This window comes from Zalophus californianus, chromosome 12 (genome assembly GCF_009762305.2).
Source record: "Zalophus californianus isolate mZalCal1 chromosome 12, mZalCal1.pri.v2, whole genome shotgun sequence".
Taxonomy (NCBI): Eukaryota; Metazoa; Chordata; class Mammalia; order Carnivora; family Otariidae; genus Zalophus; species Zalophus californianus.
The window spans coordinates 206,428-221,427 of record NC_045606.1 but is presented as its reverse complement, the minus strand read 5'-3'; the positions used below and the strand labels follow the sequence as shown (position 1 = coordinate 221,427).

Here is a 15,000-nt window from a genome sequence, read left to right as displayed (position 1 = left end):
TTGCCCCAAGGTGAGAGTAACTCTACCAGGGTCCTATTAGGAACGTGGAAGCACTCCCACTGCCTACACCCTGGCAAGAGCCCCTCGGCTGTCATGGCGGCATTCCTAAGCTGATGCCCCAGCTGGCCAGTCCTGCCCCCGCTCCTCCAGAGGCAGGGCAGCACAGTGAGTGGTAGGAGAGGCTCTGGTGATCAAACCTCGTGTTTGCAGGCTGTAGGAGGGGCAGCTGGCCTCTCTGGGGCCTAATGTCTGTGCTGCTCAGTGCATGCACAGCCGTGACTGTCATGACTCCCCCCCGCCAGCCCTGTCCCTCCTGGGTGCCTTGTAACCTCCTTGCCTCTGGTCTTTGTGCTGTCACCAGCCGCACAGCCTGGCGAATACTCAGCTGTGTCCCAGCACCGGATCCCTCGCACACAGCCCCTGCCTGACAAGTTTTGTCTACTTGTCAGCTCACTAAATAGCATCTATTAAGACTTGTCATGGGGGCGCCTGGGTGGCTCAGTCATTAAGTGTCTGCCTTCAGCTCAGGTCATGATCCCAGGGTCCTGGGATTGAGCCTCACATCGGGCTCCCTGCTCCGCAGGAAGCCTGCTTCTCCCTCTCCTTCTGCTACTGGGAGCACTCTCTCTCTCTCAAAAAAAAAAAAAAGACTTGTCATGGGCCAGACCTTGCATCAGACATTTCCATGTCCATATATTTTTTTAAAACTAGCTGGTTCTAGTGTTCCTGTTAAGGGAAGGTTTTTGACATCTGTTAAGTTTCTTCTTCTAATCCATCTGGTCAGGCTTTTCTATGTCTTCCTGAGTCAATTCTGGTAATTTATATCATTTTAAAAATCATCTCTTTTGTCCAGATTTTAAAGACGTATTGAAGCAAGTCTTATCTATAACCCATAAAACTTTTCAAGCTCCCTTTCTTATCACTAAAGTTGTTTGTTGGTGCCTTCTTTTATCCTTGATCAGATTACCACGTTTGCTATTTTACTGTGCTTTTCCAGGAAATTATGTTTGGGGTTTGTCAGTCAAGTTTGCCATTGGTTTTGTTGGTATGTATTCTGTATCACACGTTTCTGCTTTTACCATTATTGATTTTTTAAATTCTGATTTTCTTTAGGCTTACTTTGTTCTCTGAAAGTTAGGGTGTTTAGCATCCTGAGAAGCAAGCTTAGCTCGCTGATTTTGTCCTTATTTTCTCTGTATGTGCATGCAAGGGTATTAAATGTTCCTTTGAGCCCTGCTCTGGCTATTAGCCATACATTCAGTACTCGGCACACTCACTGTTACTCATTTATAAAGGGTCAGTAACCCAACCCAAACTTCCTGTTTCACCCAAAGGCCATTTACAACAACCCCACTGCTGGGCGTGTGTTAGTTCAAGCCTCTGTAAATATCTGTGCTTCTCCAATTGCCTCTGACATTGTCCTGCTGGCCATTCTGTGGGGAATGTTCCTCTACCTGCCACCTCTCCCCCATGCACGGGGCTGTAGGAATGAGCCTTGAGAAGCCCTGTCCGGGCCCCCAGAGCCCCATCAGTGTCCTGAATGGCCCCAAAAGACACCCACCTCCACCAGCGTCAGCTTGTACGGGTTACTCACTGGTCTCTCCTGCTAGATTGTAAGTCCTGGAGAACTAAACATGGGTCACCTCCATGATCTCGGACCGAGCACAAATCAGGTACTCAACAGTGTTAAAAACACAAGGGCTTCAAGTCCCTTTCCAATCTCTGTTTTTGGTCATTGACGCCATCATTCTGGGTGTTAATTAGGGCATGCTTAATTGCTGTAACCAATACACCCAAACAGGAAGTGGGTGTGCTCTGTAGATTTATAGTTCTTGCTCCCGTGATAGCCAAGTGCGGGTGTTGGCCAGCTGGTGGGGTCTCCCCTTCTCCTTGTCTCCGTGTAGCTTATAGAAATGTGAGAAAGAACCCAGAAGAGCCATTCTCTTCTGAAAAGCCTGGACCCAGCAAGGGGATGCATCATCTCTGCTCACATTTCACAGATGCATCTCACTGCAAGAACCGCGGGCCAGCCACATGGCTGGCTTTGGGACCACGGGGATCTGGGCCCACAACTGGCCGTGTTGGCCACAGTCCAGTCCTCCAGCCACTACGTGTCCGTGCCCACCTTTCTGCCTTACACACAGAATGCACACTAATTCCTCCCCAAAGGCAATGACCCAAGATGCCTCGCCGTCCCCATGCCAGGGGCAGTTGCAGGCATCTCCACTAGGTCTGTCCCTCCTCACTCATGGGTGAGGGCAGCGTGGGCAGCATCTAGAATGGTGCAGGGTGCCTGCTGGGGAGTGTTGCTGAATGAATGAACGCACGAGTGTGCTTCGGTGGTGATCCCATTTGGGGAAGTCAGAGACATGCTCTTACTGTACCAGTAGACCATTCAAATTCACCATTTTAACCACTTTTTAAGTGTGCAAGTCAGTGGCGTTAAATACATTCACACTATTGTGCAACTCTCACCACTTTTCCCAAAACCTTCTCATTGTCCCAGGCAGAAACTCAGTGACTCCCCATCCCTGGGATGGCCACTCCCCCTGGGAGCCACTGTTCTACTTACGGTCACCATGAATTTGTCTATCGTGATATTTTGTCTAAGCAGAATCCTATAACATCTGTCCTTTGCCTCTGGCTTAGGTCACTCTGCGTGATGCTATCATCCGTGTCTCCTGTGTCGGGATTTCATTGCTCTTCAGGACTGAATAATGTTTCACTGTAGGTGATACTGCGCTTTGTCTCCCCATTCACCTGTTAACAGAAAGTGAGGCTGCTTCCACCTGTGGTGGTCGTGGATGATGCGTTCTCGAATACTGGTGCACGGGCATCGTTCTGAGTCCCTGGTTTGGGTTCTGTGGGGAATGAACCTAGGAGTGCAGTCTCTGGGTAACATGGTCACGCCGCATCTAACGTTTTGATGATTTCCACAGCGGCCGAACCAGCTTGCATTCCCACCAGCAACGTGTGCGGGGTTCACTGTCCCCATGGTCTCACCAACACTTCTTTTCGTTTTTAACCTCGCCGCCCTCAAAGGGTTGAAGTGGTACCTGACTGTGGTTTGGTCTGCATTTCCTGAGTGACTAGTGCTGTTGAGCATTTTCTCATGTGCTTACTGTCCGCTTGTCTGTCTTCTTTGCAGAAATTCTGCTCAAGTCCTTTGCCCATTTTTAAATTGGGTTGTTTGTCGTTGAGTTGTGAGAGTTCTTATTAAACCCTGCACATCAGACCTTTATCTGATGCAAGATTTGCACCGGTTTTCTCCCACCGAGAAGGCCCCGCCAGGGTCTTCTCACCCATTTGATGGCGTGCTCTCTTGTACAAGATTTTAATTCTGCAGAAGTCTAGTTTACCTCTTTTTGGTTTGGGTGTCATGTTTAAGAAGAATCATTGCCAAACCCAAGGCCATGAATATTCACACTTACGTTTTCCTCTCAGATTTTTATAGTTTGAGCTTCTTGAATGTGTATATTCATGTACTTTGTCAAGTTTGGGAAGTTGTTTCCCCATTATTTTTTCAAATACTTTTTCTGCCCCTTTCCACCTCTCAGTGCCTGCTGGGACTCCCACAGTACGCACGGTGGTATGCTTGCTGGTATCCCTTTTTCCTTTCTGCCAGGCAGCCTGGATAGTGCAGTTGCCTTAACCTTCATGTTCATTGACTCTTCATTCCACCTGCTCAAATCTGCTGTTGACCCAGCCCCAGCATTTTTTTTTTTAAATTTCATTGCAGCTATTGTACTTTTTGGCTCCAGAATTTCTGTGTGGTACCTTTGTATAATTTCTACTCTTCATTGTCTTTCTCTATCTGTTCATACATCATTCTCCCAACTCCTTTTAGATCTTTATCTGTGGTTTCCTTTAGCTCATCGAACATGTTGAATTTAATGTCTTTGACTAGTAATTCCAATGTTTGGGCTTCCTCAAGGATAATTTCTATTAAATTTTTTTCTCCTGTGAATGAGCCATATCTTCCTCCTTTTTTGTATGCTTTGTAATTTTGGGTTGTTGTTGAGAACTTGACATTTTGAGGCATATAACGTGGCAACTCCAGAAGTTAGATTCTCCCCCTCCATAAGGATTGGTTTTCTTGCTTGTTGAGGGCTGCAATTGTCCATTTGTATAGTGACTTTCCCAAACAATTTTCTACAGAGTCTGTATCTCTTTTTTTAATTTTTATTTATTTTTATTTTTTATTTTAGATATTTATTTATTTGACAGAGACCCAGAGAGAGAGGGAACACAAACGGGGAGTGGGAGAGGGAGAAGCAGGCTTCCCGCTGAGCAGGGAGCCCGATGCGGGGCTCGATCCCAGGACCCTGGGACCATGACCTGAGCCGAAGGCAGACGCTTAACGACTGAGCCACCCAGGCACCCCTTTTTTTTAATTTTTAAAAATGTTCTTCAAAATGTGTATTTCTCACATGTGATCCCTGAAGAAGTTTCTGTTTTGATGTTTCTGCAGTCAGCCTGTGACCTGACAGAGATTTTCTTAAATATCTAGATTCCTCCCCCCCCAAAAAGGAACATTTAACCGGCTTTGTATAGCTCAGGCTGAAACAAAGGTAAGCTCTGCACTGAGCCCCCAGGAAGCCCAGAACAACCAAAGTGCACAACCCAAGGCCCTGGCTGCCCACGCTCCCTCCAGCCAGGTGTTTTCGGGACACGGGTGCTGTCCCCACGGCCATGATAGGGATTAGCTGTGGGAGCTGGTTTGTGCATCCTGCTCACTCACAAGCCATCAGTAACCTCTTCTTTCCTCAAGCACTCCCCTAGTTGCTGTAACTGTCTGGTCAGGCTTGCCAGTTCCAAATTAATTAATTTTGATCCTTTTTTCTAAGTGACGGCTGTTTTGCTGGAGGAACTAACCCTGGAGTGTCCTCCTTCAGCGTTTTCTGTGATGTCACTCCGAATCATTCTCTTTTCAGACAATAAGCCACACTGCTTTAGGGCAAGCCTGGCATCAAAGAGACTCTGCCACCTGCCTGTGTCCTTAGGACACTCCAAAATAATCAGCAGGCACAGGGATGGGGATTTGGCTTTACACCTGCCGTAGATCTCAAGTATTGGACGGCCCGTGTTCTAAACTCTGACCGAGGGGCTAAAGCTTCCTCTGGCAGCAAAAATAGCTACAAGTTATTGAACAACTTGGATTGCCAAGAATCTTATCTGCATTAACCTGTTGGATCCTCTCAATAGCCCCGTGAGGGAGGTACATTGTTATCTCCACTTTACTGATAGGGAAACTGAACTGCAGAAAGTTAAGGGACTTGCCCAAGAAATACAGGCAGTTAATGGCAGTCAGTCTTCAGACTTTGGGCTGGTGACCTCATGCTCCTATCCCACCCCCGCAATATCATGGTCCTGGGTGATCCGTGCACTCTGCTGCCCCCTTCCCAGCCAGCGTGCAGGATGCTCCCTGTTCCCTCACTCTTCCTCTGCCCCGACACCTGGCCCCAGGCCTCCAGCGCCACCTGCTGTCAGAGGCAAACACCGGGCAATGCAGACCTTGGTGGCCATGACCACGGCCACCCCCGCCAGCCGAAGCTGAGGTCTCCGAACATTTCTAGCCCGGAGGCAGCTCCAGAGGCTCTTTCCTGACCCCTGTGCATGCTTGGCCCTGAAGGAGCCCTCCATCTAGTCAGGAAGACTAACCTGCCAGCCTACCTAAAGTCAGGCCGACCTGGGGATGAATCCCAGCCACGTCACTTACACCTGTGGGATCTCTGAAGTCCCTTCGCTGCTGTGGGCCTCGGTTTCCCCATATGAAATGACAGCCCTGAGCTCACAGGTCAGTTGCGATCCACATAAAGCGTCAGCCACAGCAGGCCATGTGTGGAGGCTGCTGGGGGCTCGTTATCATCACCCCAGTATGTTTTGCTGTCTCTAGGTTCATTTCCTCCTTGCCTCTGTGCCTGACATCATCCTACCCCCAGGCCCCTGGCCCCCCTCACACAAGGGCACAGCCAGTCTACCCTGCAGTAAGCAAACACTTGCGACACTGTGCTGACCTCTAGGCCCTGTTGCATCAGTACAGGGACGTGCCCGCACAGGTGCCCAGCTGGTGCCAAGGGCCACCAGGCCTGGGGGGGCTGGGGCTGCATGCTGGGCTCTCTGGCTCCCAGCCCCATTTTCTATCCCACTGGAATACGGGGTCTGGAAAGTTCCAATTTAACTGTGAACCTCCATCCTTCAGAGTCTGGGCCTCAGAGCTTCTGGGCAAAAATAGCAGATGAGGCCTAACTGACACTTTTGTTTTGCTAACTTTACTTAAAACTATTTCTCGGGGAGCTTGCACTCAAGCTCAGTCGGTTGAGCATCCAATCTTGGTTTTGGCTCAAGTCATGATCTCAGGGTTGTGGGATCGAGCCCCATGTCAGGCTCCATGCTCAGTGTGAAGTCTGCTTGGGAATCTTTTCTCCCTCTCCCTCTGCCCCTCCCCCTGCTCATGTGCTCCGCCCCAACAAGTTAAATAGGTTTTAAAAAAAATATATTTCTCTATTACACATTCATTGCAGAAAAACATAGGAAATACAGATAAGCAAAAAGGAAAATAAAAGCGCTCCTATTTCCACCATCAAGATAATTACTCTGATCACTTTGTTCTATTTCTTCCCATGTGTGAATTATATGTAGCATACATCTATATGACAAAAATGGATCAGGCTATATTTTCTATCCATTTTCCCTCTGTATTAGTCATCTGTTGCTGTGTCAAATATTACCTCAGAACTTCGTGGCTTGAGACAAGACTTTATTATCTTACACAGTTTCTGTGGGTCAGGAGTCCAGGAGTGGTTCAGCTTGGGGGTTCTGGCTCAGGGTCTTGTGAGGTTGCAGCCAGGAAGCCAGCTGGGGCTCCATCATCTGAAGGCTCGACTGGGGCAGGTGGCTCTGTTCCCAAGATGGTTCGCTCACCTGCCTGGCAAGTGGTTGCTGAACCATTGGCAGGAGGCCTCCGTTCTTCTCAGTAGACCCCCCCATAGGACCTGACTGTCCTCATGCTGGCTTCCCTCCACAGGAAGAATCCAAGAGAGAGCGAGGCAGAAACCACCCTGTCTTTGATGGCCCAGCTAGAAGTCACGCTCTGTCATCTCTGCAATATCTTATTCGTCACACAGGCTAGGCCTCCTCAGCATAGGTGGGGACCACATGGGGGCAAATAACAGAAGTGGGGCTCACTGGAGGCCCCAGTGGAGGACAGCTGCCACGTTCTCTCTAACAGTATGTCAGGGACATCTTTCCATGCCAAGAGAGCCAGAGCGATCTTATTATTTTTAATGACTCATAAATGTAGCATAATTTATCGAACTCATTCCCTATAGCTGGATATGAGGCTTATGTGCCATTTTTTCATCCTGGAATCTCTACCACTTGAACTTGTCAGATTCTTCCCTAGAGGTAAATCAAGAAGAAAATGAAATCGTGCCTGTTGCCCTAGCTTCACGCGCAGCCAAGGGATGAGAAGACTGGCTGCAACGCAGAGCAAGGTCCCTGGGATCCGCTCTCTCTCCCTGTTAAATGGGGAGCTCACTATCTACTGAAACATCCTAGCCCATTGTCAAGAAGTTCTGTGTTGTCATTGTTTTTAAGAAACCCTATGCACAAACTATGTTCCTCCATCCTCTTTAGGACTGCCCTTGAGATACCGAAGACTCTTAAGTATGTCTCTCATAAGCCATTTACTTTGAGGCCCAACCTTTCCTGGGCCCTCTTATCTGGACGGGTCAGACCCTCACCTAGAGCCCAGACTCACTGATGTCACCTCCCCATCTGAAGATGAGGCAGTGAGACAGGACAAGTGATAGGCACACAGGGCTGGTATGAGGACTGAGTCTGGCTCTGCAGGACTGCCTAGCATGGGGAAGTGGGGACCCCTTCCTGCGCTACTATTGCCACAAAATGCATGGAGGGGGCCAGGGAAAGGGCTCTGGGGAAGGATGCTTGCTGGTCAAAGTGCAAGCTTTGCAAGGGGAAGTCCAACTAACGAGAAAGGGGGCCGTGTGCCCTAGCCCTTGTCCACCCCAGCCTCCCAGGGGAGAGGGCTGGAGGATTCTGAGCCTCTTCTCAGGGGCTGTGTGCTCACTCCAGGAGAAGGGCAGCTGCTTCTTAGATTGGCTGGTCCAGAAGGACCCCCACCCCCACCCCCATCCAAACCCAGGATGAGCCCCATCACCGCACACACAGAAAAAAACGGCGGCTCAGAGCCAGGGGCTGGTGGGTCAGTGACCTGTTACAAGTGGGTCTGGTGAAGGTGCTTTTGCTCTGTATTAGGAAAGGGATCAATCGTGCCAAGGGCTTTCTTCGGGGTGACCCACTGGACATTGGCGGGAGAGTCTGGCATTCTGTCCGTTCACCATCCCCCCACCCCCAACAACTCGGGAGCTCCTGCTAATTTTAGCAGGGCTTGGCAGATGCCTATACTGGGTGCGACAAGTTCACTCCCCTTGGGGGCTGGGCCGGGGGGACGCTGCATGCCGTCCAGCATCCAGAGCGAGCTCCTGCCTGGACCTCTACTGCCCAAACCCAAGAATGACCCCCAACATTTAGAGGCAGGTTTTAATGATTTACAGTTTACAAGTCCTGACAAAAACAAGCATTTTTCACCTTGGAGCGGGGGGAAGGCCCTGGGCTGGGGGCAGCCATCGGGGTGGCATCGCACCCCCAACTCGAAGACCCTCCTCTTTCCTTCCCCGCCCCCCCCAGTCCCCTGGGCTCGGCTCTCATTGGCCCAAATGAGGTCTTGAGCAACCCCCCCCCATCAATCCTGCGGCCTCATTGGCCAAAGGGACACATGCACCACAGACAGGAGGGGCGGGGCAGAGCAGGGGAGGAGGAGTTCCCTTCACATCCTGCTGGGGGGTCGGGGCAGGGTCTCTTTCAGCCTCCCCGAAAACCCACCAGGGATTCCCAGGGCCACAGTCTGGCCTGCACGGGCCAGGCCCTCTCGGGCCCTCCCTGTGCACGGGGCTCTTCACTGCACTTTCCTGCCCCCGGCAGTGTGGCGACCCCCAGCCCTGGCACCTCCAAGGACCGGAAGGCAGATAGACTAGTTCTGCCCCCTCCCCACAGCACCTCCTGGCAGCTAATCCCCACACCGGGGTGCAGAGAGCAGGAGCACTGCCCCCTGGCCTTGTCCCCGCAGTCCTGGTCAGCCCTGACCCTGCGCGGGCCGCCTTTGCCCTCCGGCCCCGCCTGACCTGGTGGCAGTGAGCAGAGTATTTCAACACCTGCCGGCCAAGCACTCTCCGTGCAGAAGCCCTGGGCGGCCTGCCGAGGGCACCATTCCCACAAGGTGGCCCTCACCTGTACAGGTGGGCCTCAGTCTCCAGCCTGCAGCCCAGCCCTGCACCTCAGCAGGCGGGGTATCTCCACCTTCCCCCAAAACCTGCCTCTTGGCCCCTCGGAGAGATGACGATGGGTGCCACCAGGAGCCAGGCCCAGACAGCCTCGAATCTGGTAAGGACCATCCAAGAGCGAGGGACAGTGCTTCGCCCCACCGGACCGTGCATACGGGGCAGTCGGTTTGGCAGTCGACGTCGATGTCGGGGTGATGCTGGCCTCCTGGAAGGAAGCATTCAGGCTGAAGGGCAGCTGTGCTGTCACTGACCCCCCCCCCCCCGACGATCCCCTCTGGACACCCACGGTCCAGACTCTCCAGGAGGGGTCTGTAGGGCCCGCGTCTTCCAGGGCAGTCACTCCTGGGGCCAACAAGGCCAGACTGTCCCCTGAGCTCAGGCCTCACATAGCCATCTGCCACTTGGTACCCATCTCCCCTTGGCTAACAGACATGCCAACATGCTGAGCCCAAGCCCCTGGTGTTCCCCACCCCCACCCCGTCTCAGTGAACGGAGCCTCTGCGGGTGCCCAGGCATCAGCGTGCAGACAGTCCTTAAGGCCCCAGCCTGGACAACGTCATCGGGTGTCGAGGTCGGAGAGGGAAAGTGGGAGGCGTCAAGCTGTCTGGGTGGGTTGGATGGGGGTGCATCTGGGGGGCTCAGGTGGCAGGACGTCTGCCCCCTTTATATGCTCTGGGACCTCATCCCCAGGACTCAGAGAAGAAAGCAAGATACCTGGGGGTGTCCCAGCCTGTCACATGAGGACCCTGAGGGGAAGGCCCAAAGGTGCAAACGCCGGGGGGGCCTGTGGGTTCCAGCGCCCGTCCCAGCACTCTGGAGGCCAGTGTGAGCCTGTCATGGGCCCAGCGGCAGCCTGGCTCCGGTGCTGTGAACACACAGTGGGTGACCCTGGGCCGGGTGCCCATAGGTTCCTGGGGTAAAGGATCCCCAGTCCAGGAGAACCAGGTGTCTGTAGGCCCCAGTGCACGTAAGGAGGGGGCTTGCACCCACCCCGGAGGTCACTCCTCACTGTGAGAGGCAAGGTGTGCTGGAGGCCAGTGTCAGCCCGTGGCCACCTAGAGGAATCGCCCAGCAGCACCCCTCCCCTACCCATACGCACAAGGAACAGGAAATGCACACAGTGTGGGGGCCTGGGGACATGGGTCCCCCATAGTCCTGTGGTGTGGACAGTGCTGGACCCTGCAGAGCCTCGCTTGGGCAGGGCCCAGCATGAGGGCAGGTGACCGGGTGTCTCCTGCACAGCCCCCCCTCACTGCCAGGGACAGGCTCCCCCACAACACACCCTGCCCGGGTGGGTGGCCTCCCCACGGCCCCAGCGAGAGTGCAGACCTGCTTTTGCAGAAATGCTGCCAAATCCAGATTTGTCTGTACAAGTGTCTCTATTTAAATGTTGGCAGCAAACTTAAGCTTTTGAGAATATTGTACAGGACAAAGTGAGACCCACAGCCAGAAGCAACTTGACTGACAGAATGGGATCATCTACTCCTACTGTGTGGTGTCCCAGCAGGGATGGGCCGTCCCGGGGCGGATGTGGGGTCTTCCTGAGTCTGCCGTCCCAGCACCGCGTGCCCTTATGTGCTTCCGGGACCCTTTCTATAGAACGGATTCTTGGAGAGAAATGGCTAGGTTGAAATTAAATGTTGCCCGTTGACCCAGTGGTTTGACTTCCTGTGATTTCCGGGGTTCCACACAAGGGTCTCTGTAGCCTGGAAGCTGGCAGAGGGGGGTTTTTACCGTCAGTGGCAGAGACCCACAGTGGGCCTGGACACAGAGGGCGAAGCGAAGCCTTTGGCCTGATGCCCCTCATGAGTCTAGGGTCACGGCCACCGAGCGGGCAGCACAGCAATGGGGCAGGGTCTGAGGCTGGACCTTTGCAGCGTCTGCTTCACTCTTGCTAAGAGTCTGTGATATCTTACATTCGGTCCCTCTGGACAATCCTGTCTCCGGGGAGATGCCCGGCCGCCTCTCAGGGACTTCGGCTCTCGCACGTGCGGCCCTGGGTGCGGGCCACGAGGCACGCTGGCTGCACGCACCTCAAAAGAGGCTTCTGCGAGCCTGCGCTCTTCTCGAAGCCGCTGCGGGCGCCTCCTCCCAGCGAATCGCGACAGCCGGTATGCTGCGCTGGGCTCGGGGCGTGGCGTGTTGGCAGAATTCTGCAAGTGTTAATGTTTCTACTCCTTGCTGGCACATTTTACATTTGAAAGCGTGTGAGAGACAGACAGAGGCGGCCAGCCTGTGGCCGTGCGCCCCTGAGAACGGCCTGGATTGCTCCGCCAAGAAGGAGGGCGTCTCTGGGGCTGTGCTGGGCCCAGAGCTGCAGAACGGCTTGGCAAACATTGGTGTTTGGTTCTGTGTGTTTTGTCACGGACTCTGTCAGCCCCGTCCCTTTGTGACCTTCCCTGGGTTCAAACTTTAAGTGTAGGGATGTGGTCCCTAAGGAAGGACCTGTATGCCTTGGGAATGCTGTTGGCAGCCGGGAGCCAAAAACCTGGCTTAACTATAGCTTCCAGTGATTCGTGTTTGCTCCCACAAGCAGCACGTGGAGGTGGAAGGATCCAGAGCTGGCCGGCACATCGGGGCTGGGCTGCTCTGCCTCTCTTCCCACCACCCCTCCTCGCCAACAGCCTTGTCTCCCCATTGTCACAGGACAGCTGTTGCAGTGCCAGCCATCACACTCTTACACCGCTGTGTTCACAGCTATGCAGGCACTGACCTTCCCGGGAAGGGAAGGTCCTGCTAACATCAGACTTCTCTTTCCCTATCATTGGCCAGAACTGGGCCACATGCCCGGCACGAAACCAGATTACCGGCAAAACGTTACAGGATAGCAGTGCTTGGCTTGGCCCGCTCATGGGCTGTACCCTGGGCTGGCGAGGGGCTGCTGTTCTAGCTTTTCAGCTGGTCTTAACAGGAAATTTGAACTGAGGGGTCATCTCGGACCCAGGGCCAGGGGGCCAGGGAGACCCCTGGTGTGTGCGGGATGCCCGTGAGTTGGGCCATCCAGGCCCCCACCCCACGCAGCTGCTCCCCACCCCCCACCCCTGCACAGGCAGAGCAGATCCTGGCCGACTTCCAGCTGCAGGAGGCTGACTTGAAGAAGGTGATGCGGCGGATGCAGAAGGAGATGGCGCGGGGCCTGCGGCTGGAGACCCACGAGGAGGCCAGCGTGAAGATGCTGCCCACCTACGTGCGCTCCACCCCAGAGGGCTCAGGTATGCTGTCCCGGGCGGGCAGGGAGGGGCCCCACACGGCAGCCAGAAGCTGCTCAGCTGGGGACAGCCAGCCCCAGGCCCCAGCAGGGAGAGACCCCCCCAGGTCCTTGCTTACAGCTCGGACTATCCCCCGAGACCCCAGACATGCCCTCCCCATGTCGGCCCCAACACAGGCTGGTTCCCACCCCAAGCTCTGCCAGCCCAGCCCTGGGGTCTTCACCCCGGCCTCAAGAAAATGAGCCATTCGCATCTCACAATAAGAAACCTGTTCTCCAGGGTGGCAGGGGAACTCCCTCCCCCCAGCCCAAACCTGAGTCTGGGCCATTTTACTAGGTCTTCACTTGGCACCTTGGGCTCGGGATGGCTCCGGTCCAAGGCAGTGAATTCCCATGGAGTTCCCCAGCTCACCTCTGACCGTTTCCCCAGTGGACCTGGGGCCCCCCAGATGCCAGCGTCAGCAGCCCCCTTGTCCAGCTTCTCTGATTTCCCCCACTCCCTCCTCTCCTTCTCTCCCCAGTCTGGGGTCCTGCCGGGCAGGGCCCCGAGGCTGATGCGCTTCTCCCTGTGTCTGCAGAAGTCGGGGACTTCCTCTCCCTGGACCTGGGCGGCACCAACTTCAGGGTGATGCTGGTGAAGGTGGGGGAGGGCGAGGAGGGGCAGTGGAGTGTGACAACCAAACACCAGATGTACTCCATCCCCGAGGATGCCATGACCGGCACTGCTGAGATGGTGAGCAGCTGGGCCGGGGGCCGGGGGCCGGGGGCTGTGGGGCCGGGATCAAGTCTGCCCAGGATCTCCGAGCTTGCTAGTCCTGGCGGGAGGGCCCACCTGTTTACCAGGGCCAGGGGCACCTGTGGGCGGGAGAGCCAGCCAGCCTCAGAGGGCCTAGGGAGGCCGGTGGGAGGCCTACCTGGATGGCCACCAGGCATGGCCCCAGCAGGTCACCTTCTGCCCAGTTTCCTAGAAGAATCACAGGTGTGACAGGGCAGCTGAGAGAACACACTGGTCCAAGCAGCACAGAGCCCATGCATTCTGTCTTCTCCCTGTGTGTCCCCCCCTCACCTGCCACCAGCAAAGACACCGAGTGAGGTCACTGTAGTCATAATGTCTGCCCAGGCGGGAATACTACCCTGCCCGTGGGGAGGGCTCAGGAGAGGGTACAGAAGTACAGGTGCCCTCAGAGGAGGCGGGTGGAGGCAGAGCCCATCCCCTGGGGGCCAGGGTTTCAAGGCAGGAGTCCTGTGGCAGCCTGGTCCTCGCCACACCCTGCATGCTGTCTGACTGGCCATGAATCAAGGCAGCAGGGATGCTCTGGATGCCTCATGCGGCCCCAGCACCCAGCAGGGAGCTTGGCTGATAAGCAGGGTATTCAGCAACAGCCAGTTCTGTGGCCAGGCCCACACGAGTAGGGTAGGGGCTAGTCCCCGGCAGGGCTGGGTGAGCAGCGGCCAGGACACCTGGAGGCAGCGAAGGACACTCTGGGTGGTAGAGGCAGAAATCCGAGTGCTGGCCATGGCTGTGCCTCTGTCCGAAGTGTGCAGCTGGACGCCACGGGGTCCAGTGGGAGGCACGGGCTGACAGCGCCCAGCTGGGCAGGGGACCAGGCCCATCCTGGTGTCGCGCTGTCCCAGCGGCAGCAGCATTCGGGACAGGGAACACAGGGGAGCCAAGGGAAGGCTCAGAGGCCATGCTCTCCTGTGGCCCACGGCGGGGCGCTGCTGCCGACGGCCAGCTTGCCGTGTTGTCTTCCAGCTCTTTGACTACATCTCCGAGTGCATCTCTGACTTCCTGGACAAGCATCAGATGAAGCACAAGAAACTGCCCTTGGGCTTCACCTTCTCCTTCCCCGTGAGGCATGAAGACATCGACAAGGTGGGGCCGGGGGGGTAGACGCATTCCCCAGAGAAAGACGCCCCGGGAACTCCCCGTGCCTTCAAACGCAGCCCCGTGTTGGGAAAGAGCCTTGGGTTCGACCCGCGGCTCTATCACTCGCTTTTTGTGAGACTTTGGGAAACAGAGATACGGCTGATTCTATTTGCCTGAAGCCCTCAGAGCCCAGCGAGGCCGGCAGGATTATTGCTCCGTCGCAGATCAGGGGACAGGCTAGCGAGCGGGAGGAGACTGCTGGCTGGCAGCCAGATGCCAGCATAGACATGTGATGCTGGGCCACCAGCAGAGGCAGGACTGTGCGGGGGCCGAGGCTGCACCTGCCACAGTCACACACACACACACGCACAGCTTAGACACATACACACGTGCATTATCCGTGCATACAGACATACAGAAGTCAGGCATACATGCACCTATATGCACACCCAGGTCAGTCATATATGTTTCTACGCATGTCAAGTCTACACGTGTGTGTACAGGATACATGCATGTGTGTGCGCATTATACACACATGTGCACACGTCAGTTTTACA

At 54.8% G+C, this 15,000-nt stretch overlaps 1 protein-coding gene across 2 annotated transcripts in view; it reads left to right on the top strand.

The window, feature by feature from the left end:
• Positions 1-15,000, top strand: part of GCK (glucokinase) — a 36,356-nt gene that overhangs the window by 15,479 nt on the left and 5,877 nt on the right. Inside the window, exons 1-4 of one of the 2 annotated variants that reach the window (XM_027574134.1) lie at positions 9,418-9,465; positions 12,415-12,577; positions 13,152-13,306; positions 14,330-14,449. In XM_027574134.1, the coding sequence (XP_027429935.1) occupies positions 9,418-9,465; positions 12,415-12,577; positions 13,152-13,306; positions 14,330-14,449 (486 nt within the window). Of the gene's footprint in view, positions 1-9,417; positions 9,466-12,414; positions 12,578-13,151; positions 13,307-14,329; positions 14,450-15,000 lie in introns of those variants that run through there. The other variant, XM_027574135.1, reaches the window with a different exon arrangement.